This window comes from Colossoma macropomum, unplaced genomic scaffold, assembly GCF_904425465.1.
Source record: "Colossoma macropomum unplaced genomic scaffold, Colossoma_macropomum, whole genome shotgun sequence".
Taxonomy (NCBI): domain Eukaryota; kingdom Metazoa; phylum Chordata; class Actinopteri; order Characiformes; family Serrasalmidae; genus Colossoma; species Colossoma macropomum.
This window is the reverse complement of record NW_023494797.1, coordinates 4,100,542-4,120,678: the sequence shown is the minus strand read 5'-3', so window position 1 is coordinate 4,120,678 and position 20,137 is coordinate 4,100,542. Positions and strand designations below refer to the sequence as shown.

The 20,137-nt window shown below is 39.4% G+C and overlaps 1 protein-coding gene across 1 annotated transcript in view; it reads left to right on the top strand.

Annotated features, from left to right (window-relative positions):
* Positions 1-20,137, top strand: part of nkd1 (NKD inhibitor of WNT signaling pathway 1) — a 45,593-nt gene that overhangs the window by 14,771 nt on the left and 10,685 nt on the right. The window contains exon 4 of the mRNA XM_036584063.1: positions 14,450-14,507. Coding sequence (XP_036439956.1) covers positions 14,450-14,507 — 58 coding nt within the window. The remainder of the gene's footprint in view (positions 1-14,449; positions 14,508-20,137) is intronic.

The window sequence follows — 20,137 nt, the reverse complement described above, 5'->3', positions numbered from 1 at the left end:
GTGGATTTTCTACATTTAACCCCTAAATAGCCACGGCCCGCCGTTGTTTTATTACACACTTCTATAACCTAAGAGTAGCTCAGCCAGTTTGCATTGAAGTTTCTGAAGTTACTGAAAAATAAGCCCTGGTATGTAATAAGCCTGGGATTTTAAGGGGTTCATTAATGTATGTATGTATGGTTGTCATCAGATAAATACATGAAACATGTCAGATATCAGCATCAGCTCACAACTCCAATATTGGTTCACTCCTGACCTCGTCTAATAAAAGATATAGTTTCTAATAACTCTTTCACTGACTAACTGAATATTATGAATTCTGGTGGTGCTCATAATGCTGCTGATACTGTTTTGTGTAGTTTGGGGGTGGGCATATATGAAATATATGAAAAAAAAATAGTATGTCAATGCTTAAAAAACCAATAATTATTATTCAGTGTTTTACAAACTGCACTGCACCAAATCCAGTTAGACAGGACTCATTAGGCTCAATTTGTAAGAAACATGCAGCTGGTCAGTGTTCTTTAAGTACTGACAGTTTCAATAATATGCTCAGAATGCATGTTGTGTATCACGAAAACAACAAATTTCATGATGATGATACAATATTGTCATATTGCCCACCCCTACTGCAGTCCTGGTTGAAGCAGAGAGGCAGAATGTTTGATGTGTTTTTCCTGTCATATTTTAGGTTGGGTAGCATGTTTGTAGAGTGTTAGATGTTCCATCGTTCTGTTCCATGTCTCTACAGGTCTTTGAGTCACTTTCACAGAGGTACAAGACCTCACTGTGTCCCTCCTGAGACGTGCAGCAGCCGGTTGTGTGGAGTGTTTATGTGTAGGTCTGGGAGTGTTGGTGTTTATGTGCCCAGAGTCAGGAAGGTTTGGTTAATTTTGGCAAGAGTGCGTGTGTATGTGTGTGTTTTTTGGGAATGAGCGGGTGTGTCTCAGCTGGGTCTGCATTTGTTAAAGGTGTGTGTATGTTTGTGTGTGTGTGAGACAGGTTTTTCCCTCCATTCAATCTTATAACTCCTTCTTTGTGCTTTAATGGATAGTTGACATTTTGTACACATTTTTGTACCCGACAATTAAATGCATAAGACCTAGTACCATCCTGTCTAGTTACCAGGAGGGCTCATATGACCAGAAGCTAATACATTACCAGGAAATACAGTGACATCTAGATTACAGATGGCAAATTTCTGTGACTCTTGTTCTTACTTAGTTTTTAGCTTTATTTGGGGAAAACATCACAAGAGTATATTTTGTACATGATGCTACTGAGTAATGGCAAAAATCTACCTTGCTTGTGTCCATGGCTGCTGCTCAGGCAAAGCGATGAAGCATGGCTGGCAAGGCAAAATAATTTGGTGGCACTTATTTTGTTTTTCAGCTTTGTTAGAGAAAAAAGTCAGGAAAGTGTATTTTTGTACTTAATTCAGAAACCAAGGAGCTTTTGGCCATACTTGCTGAGACTGTCACATCCTATTTAATAGAGCTTTTATTGCATGTATGAATATGTTCATCCCAGTAAAATAACATTTAAAGGCTACAGCTGTCAATGACACAAAGCCCACACGTCACCAGTAAAAGTGTTCCAGGTTTTGAATGTGAAAAGAAGTTTAGAGATGGCATATCGTTATTGGCAGGTATTGGTTTCGGGCCGACATCAGCAAAAAATGTGATTTTTTTCCTACGATATTTGATCCAGACTTTTCTAGAGATATCAGGATGATTGCCTTTATATGCTTATCTTAAGTGAAGTGCTTCAATTAAAAAAGCTCATTTTAAAGCTTAATAGTTTTTGAAGAAAAAATATTTGATCTGTATCAATACCAGATGACATCCAGGTTTCAATATCGATATTAGAAAGGGAAATATGGTATCATATCATCTCTAGTTTTACTCTGTAGCTTTCTCTCTCTCTCATGTACACACACACACACACACACATACACACACTTGTGATAAACAGAGTCTGATAAAGGTGATTGTGTATATGTGGTTATATATTAAAGGCAGTAAAGAGATGTGTATTGTGAAAGAGGCAATAAGCCCTCAAGGGCTGTAAAGTAATTACACTGCTGGGGTAAAAGTTACAAAGAGCAAAAGAGATGCTCTGTGTGTGTGTGTGTGTGTGTGTGAGAGAGAGAGAGAGAGAGAGAGAGAGAGGGTGAGAAACATAGAGAGAGAGAGTAAGTAGTAAGTGTTGTAGGCGGTAGTAGCGTGGAGGCTTTAGCTGGCCGGACGCTTTGATGTGGATGAGGTAATGTGGAATGAAATGCTTGCAATGGTAATCTCATATAAGGGACTGCTGGAGAACTCTCACTATCACTGACATTAAGGAGGTATCACCATGTGAGAAATGAGGTGTTTACTGAACAAAGTTCATGCACAAATTATCCCAGTGTCTTATGGTACTATACACATACTATACTGTTACAGTATATTACTATTTAAGGACTACAGAATATACTGTGGTAAATGGTACAACCATGGATAATGAAACAAGATGCAGATACAATAAATGGAAAAATGAAATCAAATGTCCACTGATATTTCAGAACAGAATGACAGAATGAACACACAGGAATCTGTTTCCTATCTCTCCTACTTTCAATATGGAACATCACTCATTCCAAAGATCTCATTGAGATTTTTTTTTTCTCAAAGTGGAATCAGTCCATACACATGCACACAGAAAGACAGCTGAGTTGTTCACCGGTAGTTCTGGATTTAGAAACATGTTGTCCAGTAATTGGCAGCATGTACTGTGCGTGTATGGAATATATGCTGTGTGCCAGGTTAGATATGATATCTGACCCTCTTTTCAGCCCTGCTAAACGATGTGCTTTGAAGAGGTACTTCTTCCTTTTTACATCTTCTCTCAATGAGCTGTAAATAATCTCCATTAATCAGTGCTCTTCAACCACTAAAAGAAATACATTTATGTAACATTGTTTATTATGCTGTTTTATTTGCACTAGAAAAAAGGCACATGAAAAACAGCCGAGATGGCAAGGAACCCACTAATTAAACTTACAGGCCAACAAATTAAAACACCTACACATAACTTACACTCATGAACAACATTAACAATAAAAAACAGCAACAAATGTCCCTTCAAGAAGGAGGAGGTGCAGCGTGTATCACTAATGTGGTGGCAGTGTGTTAGTATGTGTTGCGTTGGTCTGAGTGCATCAGACACAGCAGTGCTTCTGAAGTTTTTAAACACCTCAGTGTCACTGCTAATCCACTCATACCAGCACAACACACACTAACACACCACCACCATGTCAGCGTTACTGCAATGCTGAGAATGATCCACCACCCAAAAAGTACCTGTTGTGTGGGGGTCCATGGGGGTCCTGACCACTGAAGAACAGGGTAAAAGGAGGCTAACAAAGTATGTAGAGAAACAGATGGACTACAGTCTGTAATAGTAGAACTACAAAGTGCACCTATATAGTAAGTGGAGCTGATAAAATGGACAATAAGCGTAGAAACAAGGAGGTGGTGTATATATATGCTTGTCAAAGAGAGACATATGCATGTACACATACACGTGCCCACAATGAAATAGTTAACTAAATAGGTAAAGAAGGGAGGATAAAGGCAGAGGGGAGAGGCAAATAGAGGACTGGCGCAGAAAGCATATTCGGATTTCTCTAAACAGAGAATTAGTGGTAAACTGATGTTGGACAGGGTTTTTCTCACTAGAAGAAGAATATAATGCTAATGTCTGTTATGTTCTGTGAAGCTTGTTTCTCATACAGATTTATGTCACATCTGTATACAGTCTGTCTGTATCACATCTGTATACTGTCTGTCTGTTTATCATGTCTGTATACTGCATGATAAATAGCCTGTTTTTGTAAAGGCTATAGAAAGGATCATGATAATTTTTAGCTATCCATTTCTTTCACCCAAGCTCAGTTGCTTGTTTTATTTTAAGGGAGTGGTGAAGTTGTCTGGATCTGAAGAAATGAGATAGTTGTTTAGTCCATTGACCTTAATGGGCCACTATAGCAATGCCTGTAACATTTCGCTTGACTTTGTGTAGGATTTTGTAGGTCACTTGCTCTGACTCTTTGATCTCATACTCAAGCTATGTTGTTGCTCCACTTGCCCCAGAATAACGGTAACAGAGTGTAGGGTATTCAGGTTCAGGTATTTTCCAAGGTGCGAGACTCATGCTCAAAATAGCATAGTGCAAAATAAATGGAGCTTGAAGAAAACATTTAAGAGGAAAACAAGGAAAACAGATTATCTGCGTAAGCCACATTTTCTGTCAGTGCTTGATCATAATAATACAGCCAAAAGATCAGAATGTGTCAAAATATGTATTTAACAGACAATTACACAGAAGCTTTGACAACTAAGTATAATTTCAGATTTTTCAATATTTACTGTTTACAACCTTTGTCTTTATTACAGCTTCCATTCTTTTCAGGAGACTTGCTTTCAGTTCCTCACAGACATCTGTAGGGATATTTTTCCACACCTCCAAAGTTCAGTCTTAGAAGTTTTTCTCATGATCCAAGTGATTCCAAACTCATGCAGAGATGCTGAGGTCTGGGCTCTGAGGTGGTTAGTTCATTGTTCTGAGAACACCAGCATCTTCTTTGTCTGATTTGCAAATGTTTTACATGTCTCGGTAACAGCTTCTTGACAGCTGTACGTCTTTTTTGGCCCATATCATTTAGTTGTCTTCTCACAGTGGAAGGATGGACAAAAACACCTGTGGATTTTTTAGATCTGAAGCCAAAGTGAAGCTAAATTTTTCACCTGTCTTTCAAAGATGAAAGCTTTATATATATACTGTTTGTCTGATGGTGTCAGTTTTGGGGGTTTACCAAGTCTTGCATGTCTGTAAGGAATCCTTTAAATATACTTTTGAACTCCAGATTTGGACACTCTTGTAACTTTCAGAATTAGCTCCTGAAACATTTGCACTTAATAGCTGTTTTGAGTGGACATTAAATTAAATGAAGGGTGCTCTATGACTTTTACACAGTACTGTATAAACAATATTATTTGATGAAATTAAGTGTATATCTGTGCATGTGAGGGTGGGAGATTAGTGCAGATGTGTGTGCGTGTGTGTAAGAGCTACGTTGTAGGCAGTACTAAATCTGCAGCAAAGTTGTGTGGAGGATTTAGCGGGCCGGACGCTTTGATGTGGATGAGGTAATGTGGAATGAAATGTTTGCAATGTTAATCTTGTATGAGCAACTGCTGTAGAAGCGCTTGCTGGCATAAAGGAGGTGCTTTAGCTTCGTGGATTTGTTTGAGGTTCAGCGTATGCTGGGTGAGGGACATAGATTAAGTGTATAGGCTGTGATTCAGGACTAGGAGCATCCTCTTGCCAGTGTAAACAGGATTAAGGCTAAGTATAAATAGGTGATTGAGGAAATGTGCAGGGTGTGATTTTGAGACCAGGTCCTTTTTTTATTTTCCTCAGGCAAGCTCAGTTTTCACCACAAGGGAACTGGGGGAGTGTGCACTTCTCTCTCTAGAGATTTCATGGAGGTAACACTACACCTGTTAGCAAGATAACGTAGCCAGCAGTTTAAAAGGGGCTTTATTTTGAGGTCGTGCACTGGCATGGCTGACGACTCCCCTTGTGGACCTCCCTCATGACACCATTATAGGTTGTTTGTGTACAATTGAGCTAAACAACATATAGTTTGTAAATCCTTAAATTGGCAACAGTATACAATGTTTTTACTGTGTGGTGACCAATCAGCTCCTGATGAGTGTTTCTGTGAGTGTTGCGATTATCATTTAATTCAGCATTTATTTATTTGTTTGTTTGTCAACATAATACAGTCTTTACCATGTCATGTTACTAAATGACTTTTTAAAAAGGAGTTTTTTTTCAATGGTTGAGATGTAAATAAAGTGGTTCAATGAGAAATGGTTCATTGTAGAGAAACTTTACCAACACTCATTACTTTACAGTGGTGGTGAACCAGGGGGCGCAGTATCTATAGCACAAATATAGCCTTTTATCTGCTCTCGGAAACAACTACATATCTTCTGAGATTTTATACATAATGTTGATAATGATACTACAGTGGTAAATATGAAGGCCCAATCCCATTTCTTATATTTACCCCTACCTCTTGTTTTTGAGTGTCACCTTGCCCCTTGGAACTGAGTTATAAAGAGTAGTGGGTGAAGTCTTCCCCTATGAAATGGGACAAGCCCAAAATAAAAAAAGAACATTTCATTTACGGGCTACTAGCGGTGCTCTGTAGGCGACCCTGCCAGTCTGCAGAGGAGGGTAAAGTTCAACATCCTTGCTGCAATTATTTATTATCACCCACCCCCAGTTCTTTGGTGATATGAAGCTGAAGTCAGCTATTTACCAGTGGTAGGCAAGGGGTGAAATGGGATTGGGCCGAAGTTTTTATTAGACACTATTTTACCTTACAATGTCCCACATGTACCTTTCCGTTATGAATTTTAGGCCCAATCATATTTCAGAACTATCACAAAATAACGTCTCAGTCATCAGGCGATGTATTTGTAATGATTTCACGTAACTTCCTGTGATGTCGCTTTTAGAGTCATTAAACACTTCAGACGTGTGGTTCTTATCATCACAACTGTGAACAATTCTAAAAGAGTACATTTCTGTAGAACCACTCTGGATGACTTTATTTGCATCTCAATTTCTTTTGAAATTTTGAGAAAATTTGGTGGAATTCCCATTTCATATATTAAAGGCATATCGCAGTATGGCAGCATAATTGCAATACTGATATTTGGTCCATATCTTAGAGCCCTTTTGCACAACCAAGCAAGACTTCTCTGAAAGTCCTTCGTTCTTTCTCATACGCTCCTTTTCATTTCAAATTATCCTTCCTTCTGTCTCCCTCACTTCCCCCCTCCCTCCATTCCTCACCCTCTTAATTTCATGTTTGCGTCCCAGTGGCATCGCTGTAAATGCTGCCTTTTTTCTTTCCTTTTCTCTTCGTCTTTCATCCCCCACTTTCGTCATTCCCTTAATGATCCTTTTAGCTCAGTGGCCTGGAGAGAGGGAGAAAGAGGGAGAGAGGGAGGGAGGGAGAAAGAGAGAGTGTCAGAATGAGGTTCTTGCTGGGTTTTGATGAAGCTTCAGCACTGCGGCCTAGCAGAGGGCTGGCGAGACTTCATGGGGTGTGCGTGTGTGTGTGTGTGTGTGTGTGTGTGTGTGTGTGTGTGTGTTTGTGTATCTGGCCTAGGATAATCCCGAGCTGTCATTGGCTGCGTAAATCGTCTGTCAGGGTGTGCGGTTTGGCGGGAAGACAAACAGCAGTATTGGATGCACACACATGCACACACACACACCTTTCTCTCTCTCTCTCTCTCTCACACACACACACACACACACACACATACACACACTTGCTTTAGTGAGAAGCATGCACACGCGCTCTCCTGAACACACGCATGCTCTCGTCTGCTCCTCAGTCGGCTCTGGAATTTTTCCCTCGCTTTTTTCTGTGGCGCTAACATCTTAATGTGCCAGACACCAGGGGGCTGTATCACTCACACACACACACACACACACACACACACACACACACACACACTCACACACTCACACACACTTGGCACTGTCTTTGCATGTGTTGCCAGGTCAGAGCTGGCAAGACCTCATAAGTGTCGCACAGTGCCAATTTCAAGTCAAAGAGAAAGATGTACTCATCATCTCTCTGTAGTGCTCTCTCGTCCTCTCTTTCTTTGCCCGTCTCATTTAGGTCTCCTCTCTCTCTTTCATTGTGTTTCTCTTGCATTTGTCCTAGCAGCTTGCTTTGTTACCCATAAACATCTGATGTTTTAGAATTAAAATGAGTTTATGATGTAACAGCACCCAGTCACAGCTAAAAATCTTTTGTTCATTCATTGATTTATTTTTGTGTACCACTGGGCTACACAATATATACACTCTTAAAAAAAAGATGGTTCTCTAATGGTTCCTTATCAAAATTTCAAAAAACAATCAGAAATGGTTTTATTTGGAACCATGAGTCTGTATAAAACCATTGCATGCTTAAATGGTTCATTGCATGATGAAATCATTCTTCAGATTGATGGAGAATGTGTTGTTTATGGTTCTATATAGAACCTTGTTGAAAATGGTTTAATATAGCACCAAAAATGGTTCTTCTGTTGTTGCAACACTCTTAAAAGAGATGGTGCTTTAGTAAAGAAATGGTTCTATATACTATGAACTATGAACACTCAAAGAACCCTTCGCATGATTAAAGGATTCTTTGCATTGTGAAAGTGTTCTTCAGATTGATGGAGAATCTTTTGTATATGGTTCTGTATGAACCTTTTTGAAAAGGGGTCTCTAAAGCACCAAACAAGGTTCTTCTATTGTTACGATGTCAAGCTTGTAACAGTAGAAGAACCCTTTTTGATGCTATAAAGAACCTTTTTCAGAAGATTCTAAATAGAACCATCTACAGCACATTCTCCATCAATCTGAAGAACCATTTCATAATGCAAAGAACCCTTTAATCATGCAAAGGGTTTTTTCAGTGTTTATGTTTCTGTATGGAACCATTTTCTTTACTAAATAACTCTTGAAGAATCACCTTTTTAACCATGTAGCTTAACATTGCAAGAATAGCAGAACCCCTTTTGGTGCTATATAGAACCATTTTTTTAAAAAGGTTGTATATAGAACCCTGTACAACACATTCTCCAGCAATTAAAACCATTCCCTTTACTAAAGAACCCTTGAAAAAACATCTCTTTCAAGAGTGCAATATGTTCATTGCTATTGTTTTATTGGCTTTTGCAGTACTGATATAATTTGCAAAATGAGCTCTCTACCCAGTACAAAGGTTTACTGTGTGCTCTGAGCACACAGACCAATCGTAGTTCCATATGAGTGTTTCTGTGAGTGTTCAGAAGAATTAAGGTATTTATATAATCCAGCAAAGGTTTTTTGTTCAGTAGAATGCAGGCCTGTCTTTATCATGTCATACTATTGAACGAGCAGTGTCTTAGAAAAAGAATTTCTCACGATTTTCCAGTCCTTACCATAGCCCCTAGTGACAGTAAAACCTCATTTACTTGTTGTTTCATTGATTTATTTCATGCCAACCATAGTAAGGTAGTAGTATTACCTCACATAAGCATAACTGAACATGCTGAGTAAAGTGATATCCTACATTAATACTTCACCTGTCACGATCATGAGATTATAGCTGGCTATTAATTGTTGTATAAATGATTGCAGAAAGGAAATCCCACTACCCCTCACCCTTAACCAACTTTAACCATTTTACAGCACTGAAAATTTTAAAAGAATCAGTGTTCTGAACAGAGCATGAAAATGTATATGTCTCTTCCAGGTGTCTCTCATTTACCAGTTTTCATGGAAGCCACTGTCAGTGGGTCGCTCTCCTCTTTGGGGAGACAACACATGGACTTTCCCATCCCATGTTTTGTTTTAAGAATAAGATCTGTATTTTTCAGAGCTAAACCAAGTCATTTTTAACACATGAAATACTTAAAATATGTGTATTTTTACACCCTTAATCAGAAGTGTATGCTACAAAACCTTGCTTAACTTAATGTTGAGCTCAACTCGAGGCTGTGCTGAGCTGAACAAAGTTATTGTGTTCAACCCTGGTCTACCTTAAGCTGTATGAGTCAGTCTGCTAAGCTATGAATCCAGCCTTGTAGTATATCTTTCAGTTCCTTCTTTATTTAAATTCAACATTTAGACATGTCAGTCTTTTGCTTGGGCTCCTTTTTTGCTCACCGCCAACTAAAACAGAATCGGAGTCAGCACAGCGTGTGTTTCGACGATGCCGTAATGCCGTACACTGTGTTCTGCAGGCATAAATCTGTGCGAAAGGCCCTTTAACAGCTTTGATGCTCACAGGGATGCAGTAACTCCTCTCTTCTCTCCTTCTCCCTTCCATTCCCCTCCCCTCTCCTCTGGCACCTGTCTAAAGGAAAACGTCTTGTCGTTCATTTTTTTTCATACGGTGTGTGAAACATCACGTCTGGAAAAGCGGTTTGGCTTGTTGGCGTGAGTTAAGGGGAAAAGGCTTGTTTATGTGTCGGAGACTTTTCATGGTGTTCTGAAGGCAAAAAAAAGGCCCTGAGCAGAGAGCCGGCGCCTGCGACACCTCTCCACCGTCTGTTTTAAGCCTTCATAAACACTTCGTAACAGCAGCCATAAACAAATAGGAACAAAGAACATATTTTATGGGACTTAAAAGATGGCCCCAGATAGTCCCTTTTTGTGCAGATGGAGAATTGCGTGTCCAAGATGTTCTCATCTGAATTACTCATCACTGAATCTGGCTCTGTGTTTCAGCTCTGGGGTTAGATCACTTTACTTTGGAATGAGCTCCAAAGACATATTTTAATTCAGAATAGCTGGGTGCTATCGCCTTGATCTCATCAGCCATCAGAAATTAAAATAATAATAAAAAAATAAAATAAAAAAACGTCTTTTGACTTTCCAGATCAGATTCTAATTCAGGCCTAGTGTGAACCATATACTCTATCATTGCTGTTGAAACAAAACCTTTTTTCTCTTTTTTTTGCATAATTTGAAAGTCCCAGCAGTCATTTATATTCTGTCAAAATTGAGTGACACATGGACAAATAGAAATGGTCCAAAATGACTTAGAACAAAATCTTGTTGCATTAACCTGGGTGTATCCAGGGGTGGGGTCACAAGGTACTGGGCCCAGTAAAAATCTGATCTGGCCCTTAAATGCCACTGTTGAGCTCAATGAACTGAATCATTCTATAGCAGTTTATTTCCCTGTGTTTTTCTTTTTTGGAGTGCACCAGAATGCTTAATTTTCACGTTAAAATTATTCAATTTTGTTCTGGTGGGAAAAATGTTGTCTGTCACCTAATTGAATGTTAAACACACTGAGTAATATATGGAATTAACTGTATCAGTAGTGTTGTTGACGATTTATAAAATGTTTAAAGACATTTATTTGGCCCCAGAACAGAAACTGTGGCCCCCTTATGGCACCACCAAAAAATACTAGAATCACCACTGCTTACTTTGAAAGTTAAGAACATGTTTTCCTTCTCCTGTAAAGTAACTACTGCTGGATGTAAGGTTATATATATTATATAATATATTAAAGGAAAACTCCAGCATTTTTTAACCTAATCTCTATTCACCGCTTCTGTACTACATGGTGATAACCACAATTTTAACAAGTTTACATTTTAGTTAACTATTTAGTTAAAGTATAGGAAACTTGTTGCATGAAATGAAACCTATTACATTAAATTCAACTCTAACAGGTTGTTATGTAACTATCCTGCCAACTCTTCCTCTTTATCGTGCTTTTTTACCATCCTTCTGCCCTCTCCTGTCTGCCTCCCACTTGACGCTGTTTTGATGTGCATTTGTATTGACCTCTGACCTTAAGGGGTCAGTGGATTGGCCCATTGCTCTCACACAGCGGGTCAGCACTGATAAATATGTTGAAGCCAGTTAATGAGTATACATTTGGCGCCCTTAAGGGCCCACTCAGTGGATTTGGGATGCTGCAAAGCCCTCGAGTGCACTAGAAAGGGGGAGTCATTGTGCTTAGAGGTCGCCCTGAAGGGTACTTCAGTCCAAGATAAAAGTACATGGGAACAGTCTGGAGTCAGCGTTCACAAACTCTGTGCTCCGGCACTGAATAATGCGGCACAGGGCTTTGTGTATACAACTGTCTTCAGCCCTCTTATTATCCAGCTACAGGGGGGAATTACATAAAATGCAACTGCAGCCTGCACTCTTTTTAGCAGACTCTTGCATCTATCACAAAAATATGCCAAAGGCTAAAAATATGCCATACAATTCTTAAAACATACAGGTCCAACCACATGGGACTTCAGGAAACGTTTGGAGGCTTCGAACTGTCCGCATTGTGTGTGTGTTTAGTCTGTACGGTCAAGTTTGTCTCAGTGAGACTGGGTGGTCTACGCTAAACTTAGCTACACAAAGCTAGGCAGTGCTAAACTAAGCTAAGCCACGTTCCTCAGAAATAAGAGTCATGGTTGCATCAGTGGTGCCTGAGAATGCAGGAGCTGTTTGAAGTATGGAGCATGTATTGGGTCATGGGGAAAAGGGTGTGATGTGAAGTGGGTGTGGGTGGCAAGGGAGTTTTTTCTTAATGAGGACCCTTGAGACAGGTGTCCAGACATTTTGACGACCAGATCTCAGGGCCTTGACACATCAAGCTGACTGTTGGCTGTTGGACAGCATTAGGCTGTCGCTGAGCATCGGTGGCAGATCATTGCCCGTGGTGTATCATGCACGGATAGCTGTAGGTGGTCCTTGTCAACACTGTTTTGGCTGATTACAAAGCTGAATCATTGTCAGCTGTGCAAGAACTTTGATTGGCTGTTCAGTCTAACGAATCAGCACAAAAAGTTGAATGTAAAGCAAAATTTGCACAGAACACATTAGACGATAAGGGTTCTGATGGCAGGCGATGATCAGTTGGCCTCAGATGGTGCTAGTTTGTTGACGTCGGCTTGGTGTGTCTGAGCCCTCACACCTCAAAAGCACACACCTAAACTTTCTTCAGAGGTGTCTGTTGGACTGTTGAAATCTTGCCTGTTCAAGCTAACGTTAAAAACACCTGATGAACCGCAGCAGTGGTAGAGCAAGACACTTAATATAGTCATACTCTACTAGAAGAAAGAACGATGAGGTAATAAAAGGTCAGCTGGAGCTTGATGTGCATGAGAATACTGCTTAAGAATGTCTTGAGACTGTGCAGCTTATATCAGGCCTAGTATGAAGAAGAGGACAGGGAGAGAGAGAGAGAGAGAGAGAGAGAGAGAGAGAGAGAGAGAAACTCATACTAATAATAAACCTCCATCCATCATCCAGACAACAAGCAATTAGCACATTCCGCACTGCCCAACCCGTATGCTCCACTCTAACCCCTTTGCTGCTTTGCTGTATGTGTTCATGTGTGTGTTTCCGGAAGAGAAGAGAGCTTGTCAAAAGGGCAAGGAAAGGAGACTCTGTGTGTATTTGGCTGTTAAGGTTTTGATCTAGATGTTGCACATGATGGCTTGTGTGTGTATGTTTTTGAGCGCCAAGTTTGAGTCAGCAGAGCCTGAATACAGTCATTTAAAGGGGAATTCCATAATTTTTTCAAAATTTTCACATAATTTAATCTTTGAGATCTTGAAGTGTTTTAAAGTGGTTTGATGTGAAATGCTCTGTTCTTGAGAAACTTAATGACTCAGATTTCTTTATAGTGGTGGAGACAGGAACCCAGGGTTCCAGTGTCTACAACATAAATATAGCCATTTTACTTTTCAAACCACCAGCGAACCTAAATGTCTTTTATATATGTTTTATACGTGATATTGATAATGGTAAAATAATGGTAAATCTGAAAAAAAAAAAAAAATTTCTTCAGGTACTGTTTTGCTTTACAACGTACCAAGATGAATTTCAAAAAATGCGTTTTAGGCCAAAACTTTATCTCGGAGTAAACATAAAACAGTGTCTCAGGCAACCGGCTAAGTATTCGGCAACCAGGCCCCCTAAAATCTTTATTGGGCCCCCTCATATAGATATGGTACACTCATGACTCACAGAAAGATTCAGTTTCTTAACAAAATATCTCAGCAGGTTAGAAAATCTATAATATAGTTTAGAAAATCTATAAATCTCAAAAGATTAAAGTGAGTTCATTCAAATAATATATTAAATTGTGTATTTCATCAAAATATGTATGTTGCATAGCAAGCGTTCTCAGGAATCTGTGTGACTTCTTTATTTGGCCGGTGGTTTATCAGACACATAATTATTGTGATCTAAATAGGTAGACTGTCGTTAACATTTTGTTTAATTTTAGATGGTAGTGGGTGGGGTGATGTGCCTTAAGTCATAATAGTGAGTAAATAAGCAAACTACATTATCAAACTTGTACATTCTTTTAGCAGTTGACAGACAGCTTTGTGTTTTGAAAACCTGTTGCTGCGATTCCAAAACTAGCTTTGCAGCTGCTGTCTTTTTACTTTACTAGGCCCAGATTTCTTAGTCATAAATCATACAGTGTGAAACTGCAAAAATTGACTTTACATTACAGTACAATACATCACACACATGATTTTGAAGTGTACCTACCCAGTACCCTGTATCTACCCAGTGAGAACTGAACATGTATTACAATATAAAAATACATGTTCAGTTCTCACTGGGTAGATACAGGGTACTGGGTAGGTACACTTCAAAATCACCAGCTATCATCTCACACTTCTCTTTTTTATAATTTCATCCAAATGTTTACAGCACTCTAAAGAGAGAATATGTGGGTGTGTGTTTTTGGTATCCTCGTCATCACTGTCTATGTATCATTGCTATTGTCATGTTCTTCTGAAGTGTTCTTCAGAGTACCTTTGGCTACCACTCATCTCTCTCTCTCTCTCTCCCTTTGTCATAGGACCCACTGGAAGAAGCTTGTGCTGAGGGTATTAGTGATGAACATTATCGTTTAGAAGGTAAGACTCTCCAATAAGTTCATCTTCTTTTCTTTGTCTCAAATTGGAGTGGGCGATTTGGCAAAAAATGTTATATGAGAATACTTGAAAATGATGTTCACGATATGATATGTATCACAATGTTTTGTTTTTCTGAGATTTAATAAGTTGGAACAGACAATTACAAACTCTACTGCACAAAATGCAATTTTGCTCCTTTTGTAATGAGACGTATTTGAAGAAAGAAACAGCAGTGTTCTTTAAGTACTGACAATGGTGTGATCATTTAAAACGATAACAATAACATATCATCATATTGTCCACCCCTACTCTCAAACCTCTGTATGTCACATAGCAGAGAGTTCTTATTTGGCCAATGGGTAATCAAACAGCTAAGTGTGTGTGTGTGTGTGGTTTTATATATATATATATATATATATATATATATATATATAAATAGGTGTATATAGATGTGGCTGCAGCTGAATTTCTTAGTTTTAACCTCATGCCATGTTGTTCCAAGGAAAAAACAACCCTAGACAGTCAAAACAAGTCCGCACTGACCATAGACAAAACAATAATAGTTTTAGTTCTTTTTTCTTGAAAAGTAAAATGTGGAATCTGTGTAAAAAATTGATCACCCCCTTTACACTGAATCACTGAAGAAAATAGTCCTGTGAATGTTTTGGACATTGAAGTCAGCAGTCTACGAAGGTCTGAACTAAAGTATAAGCTGCTGTTTTCTTGCTTTTTCTCTGTCTGTCTTTCTCCCTCACCATTTCAATTCAGTCTTGCTCCTCTGCCCATTTGTTGCTTTCCTGTTCTCATTCTCTCTCTCTCTTTCTTTCTTTCTCTCTCTCTCTCTCTTTCTCTCTCTCTCTCTCTCTCTCTCTCTCTCGTTCTCGCTCTCTCTCACACACACACTTTTTCTTTCTCTGCCCATGTTTCACCACGTTGTCTATTTTTCAGTGCAGTTCCAACTGTTCTTATTCTTTGTGATTTGACCCCTGGGTTAGAGCCTGAGAGAAGTGGGGCTGCTTCTCTCTCTCTTGTTCTCATTTTCTGTTGTAGCATCTCGGCTGGAAAAGAGCAGAGAGGTCACCCGGGGCACTCCCGGAACGAGGGACGAGTCCCTCCGTTAAGCCCTCTAGAGATTTCCCACGCATGATTGGTTGGGTTTGGTTTGTTTGTACGGCCGAAAGGTCATTAAAGGTCACAAGCAAGGGCCTCTCGATCATTACGCACGTAAGCCCACCTTTAGCTCGCGCTTGATTGTGATTGGCCCATTTGTAGTGTGTGGTATCTAAGGTCAGTCGTAGAGAGATGCGATTGGTTGAGAATAAGCTGAGGTTTTAGATGGGTTAGTAGTATCTTAGCGAAGTGAGCTCGCTGTGTCTGAGCTTCGATTAGAATAAGTAGTTTTAAAGTTTTAAAGCTCACTTTATCATATACTGCTATAATCTCTGCAAGATAATAATCGTTGCCGGCATAAGATAACCTCGTTTTTCTGAAATGGAAACTTTATAGATTCGCTTCATGCTTTTAACTTAATGTACATTAATGTAATGATATTTTCTTTCAATTTTGCACCATTTCTATTGGTCCATTCATCATACAATATTCACAAAGCTGGCAGCTGATGTTTTCACATGGTATTGAAAAACAAATACATGGAGTCAAAAGGTTTTGTTATGACAGCAACAATAAACTTGTTATACCTGAGTATTTATGCTGTGTATTGATTAGGGAGATAATAAAGCACTAAATCACATCACTTGGGTGCCCAACAAGAATTCATGAAATATGAATTTGGTATGAAATTAAGCATCACTTGTTGAACTGCACAGGAAAACACAATAAGAAAGAACAAATAGTCCTGGGTGAATGCTGGACCCCATTTTCCCAACTTTTTCCTTGGAAATTGCTTTGCCATTAGTAGCAGTATCAGGCTGTCACATAGGACATTAGCATTAACTTCAAATTCATGCACTGTGCATTTCAGATGTTTTCACACAGTTCAGCTTTAACTTTTTCCCCAGTTTGCCTGATCGGGCAAGTGCATTGAGAGTTTACTGTCTCGAAAAGAGCTTATACTGTTCTCAACAAATTTTTTTGCTTATAGAAACATCTTACAAATGTAAGTAAGTGCCAGCTTGCCTGCTTTACGTCTTTCCTGCTCTGTGCATTTAGGCATTTGTTATTGTTGACCCCTATTTCACAAGTTTGAGTGAAAAGTTTATTTAATCCTGTCACATTGCTGATAATCCCACACCTGTGCGATATTGCAAATGTGTTGCTGTCTAGGATGGAATCGATATAGTGACTCCAAAATAGCAACACCTCAAACCAACACTCATAGGCCTAATATATACTTTTTAATTTGCTGATAAAGTTTTCACTTAGTCATATAATTGCAGATTCAGCAGCTGCACAGTCATGCTGTGAATCTCCAGTTCTACCACGTCCCAAGGGTGTTGTATTGGATTGAAATCTGGAGGCCACTGACATACACTGCACTCTTTATAATATTCATAGAATCAGTTTAAGATGACATGTCCTTTGTGACAAGGTGCTTTATCGTACTGGAAGTATCGGTTAGAAGAAGAGTAAATTGTGGCCATAAAGTGATGCACATGGTAAGCAAGAAAACTCAGGAGACAGACAAGAGAGGGAAGAAAGGATGACGGAGAGGGAGTAGAGGCGAGAGCAAGGGAAACGAGAGAGAGAAATGGTTGGTGACAGTATAAACTCTACACACTCTCCTCTGCCTGTGGCTATAGGATGATCCTCCAAACAAAACGTTTGGGATTAAAAGACAGCAAGGCTAGCAAAATGAGAGTTCTGAAACTTCAGACATCAGAAGAGGCTGGAAGTCTGCTGGCTGGTTCCTTTCTTCAGATGTATGCAAGTAACTGATCTTGTAGTGGTACTGTTGTGTCTTGAGTAGCGTAAACATTCTTGGTGCTCTGTTGAAGGTGAGCTTACATGTGAAATGCTTGTCTTTTGAGACCAGACATGATCTCCTAACATGTCTGGGGACAACTTGTTAAACTTTTGATGCTGAGTTAAGGCAAAATCTGCTGCAAAACAAGGGTACGGCCCTACAAAAACCGCCTTAAGATTCCTCTAGTCAGTGCTGTTTTATCATCCAGAGTAGTTGATAACAAAAGCTAAACAAGCTAGCTAGTAAAACGTTCCTGAAGTGTTTTTCCTTTCCTTTTTTATTTGTTTAGAATCTGCATGCTTAATTAGACTTTGTATGAGACTTTTCAGGCATGCTGAGCTAACTTACGTTACGTCCACAGGCTGAAAACGGGCTTGTTGCCCTTTGGGCAATGTTGACGAGTGCATAATCGCCTCCCTAGTGTGGAGAGTTGCAACACAAAACATGTCTTTGGGGTTTGTTAAAAGCTGAAGGGCTCTCCCAAGTGAGTCCAAAATGAGCTTTTATAAAGCTTTTGTGCAAAATCACTCTTCGTTAATGCTTAATAATTTTTGTAGTCATGTTTTTTTATATAATCAGAGAAATAGAAAGTGGCCAGTCTCCCCTTAACTAGCTGTGCTCCTAGTTTGAGCTCCACCACCATGATCTGGATTGGTTTAAAAAAATTTACTCCCAATAAGTATGTTTCCACACACATTTAGCCCCAAATCTCTAATGGTTGTCATGAGACATTCACTTTTCATGATCACATCTGGGCCCGCAAGACTGAAGCAGTGCTAACGACTCTCCCCTGAACTTTTTGTCAGGGTCCACAGTTCAGGACCAACCTGTGTGTATGTGTGTGAAAAAGACAGAAAGAGAGAGTCTGTATGACTGTACCTGTGGCCATGTGCTGCTGTGTGCTCGCATGCTTCACACTTATGTGTGTGCGCTGGGCTACTGTAACCCCTTCAGGCTACTCATTACCCCTCCAGATAAGTATCTCAGAAACATTGCGGACGGGCTGGCGAGCAGATTTTTGCCCTCACTCACAATGTTGCCTTTGAGTATCTAGCCCTGATCAAAAGCCCAAAGCCGCTGCTATTTCCCTGAAAAAAAAAAGTCTGTAAAAGCTCCCTGGGACGATTCCTTTCATTCTCTGGCGCTTTTCTTTCTCTTTTTTTATCACTCCCTCTCTTCTCTCTGCCGAGGGACAGGACAGGTCCTCTTTGATCTGAGCAGATCAGCAGAAGGGGGGTGTGGGGAGCGAGAGAGAGACACTGTTGTGTCTGCCGATCCCTTTGGCTCACACAACAAACACTGTTTTAGATTTGACTTTGCTTAATTAATTAGAGATTCTGTTTAACAGACGGACTGATCCTTGGCCAAAAGGTTTGAGAATGGAACTTCAAAGCGTGGGGATTGGGGGCAGGGGGGAGGATTTAGCCTGCAGGACACAGGCTGGCGTGGAGTAGAGCCTCCTCCCTGCTCAGCGTTAGATCTACTGCTGCCGTCTGCAACATCTCCCACACGAATCACAACCCACGAACAGCACAGCTGCGAAATTTGAGAATTTACCAAGAGTGGCTCATCTTTCCCATAGAATGATCGTTATCTGAGCTGAACTAATAGTGACTCAGGCTGCATGTCGTTCATAAGTTTTCCATACAGATACCAATATCTTATTGATAATCCTGAACAATACCTTTTTTTCGATACCTTCTTTTAAAATCACAAACTGAAAGTGGGTGTGACTTAAAACAGAAATGAATGTGAGATGCTATAAATGTACAGACTAATTAAGTGCTGACATTAACATGCATAGGGAATGTAATTTAAAGAGCCAATCAGCAGTCCAGATTTTTGAACAGTCATGCTTATTGGCTTACTGGCACTGAAAAGATCAGCTACTGAGGTTGGACTTAAAATTAGGGCTGCACAATAAATCGCATAGTTATCGCGATATTAGTGTTCATGATAAACTTAGCAAATTACCAAATACACACAGAGCCAGAGAGACATCATTACATTGCCAGCACAAACCATTAGAAGCCATTCTAGAAGCCTAGAAGTGCATCTCTGCTCTGGGGTTAAACCCTGCTGCTCTCCCATGTGGGAGACGAGTAACTTCAAACATTAGGATTGTTCTCGCACCCAGTATTGTTTTAAGTGTGCAAGGCAGTAATGATACAACAAACATATTTAATAACTAAACAAAAATAAATTAAAAAAATAATTATGTGCCTTTATATATTTATTTGTTTTTGAAGTCTTTATAAGCTGTTGAGGTAATGTGCTTGCAGTTCTGATGTAAGTAGCTGTTAGTACTTCATTTCTTTTTATTATGCCCAATAGAGAATGCTTTTGTAATTTTGTATCCTATTTGCTTAAAGGAGAGGTTAGTTAGATTTCTGCCGACACATCTAATAAAACGTCTGTACTTGTGTCACATCCAGTCAGAGGCACAATATGTTAATAATAATGAATCGCTTCTCACATCGTCCTCTTGATATATGACAGCTTTATCAAACATCATATTTTATATCAATATCGTACAGCCTCACTTGGAATGTTTCGAAACTCTGTAATACTCTGTAATATTGAAGTTCAGTCATTACCTTCAAAGTTTTGAATTTCGATACTCAATCCTAATAGTGAAAATGAAGTTAGGAACATTGTAATGTTTATTTGTAAACTTCGCAGAAAAATCACCTATTTCACATGTGAA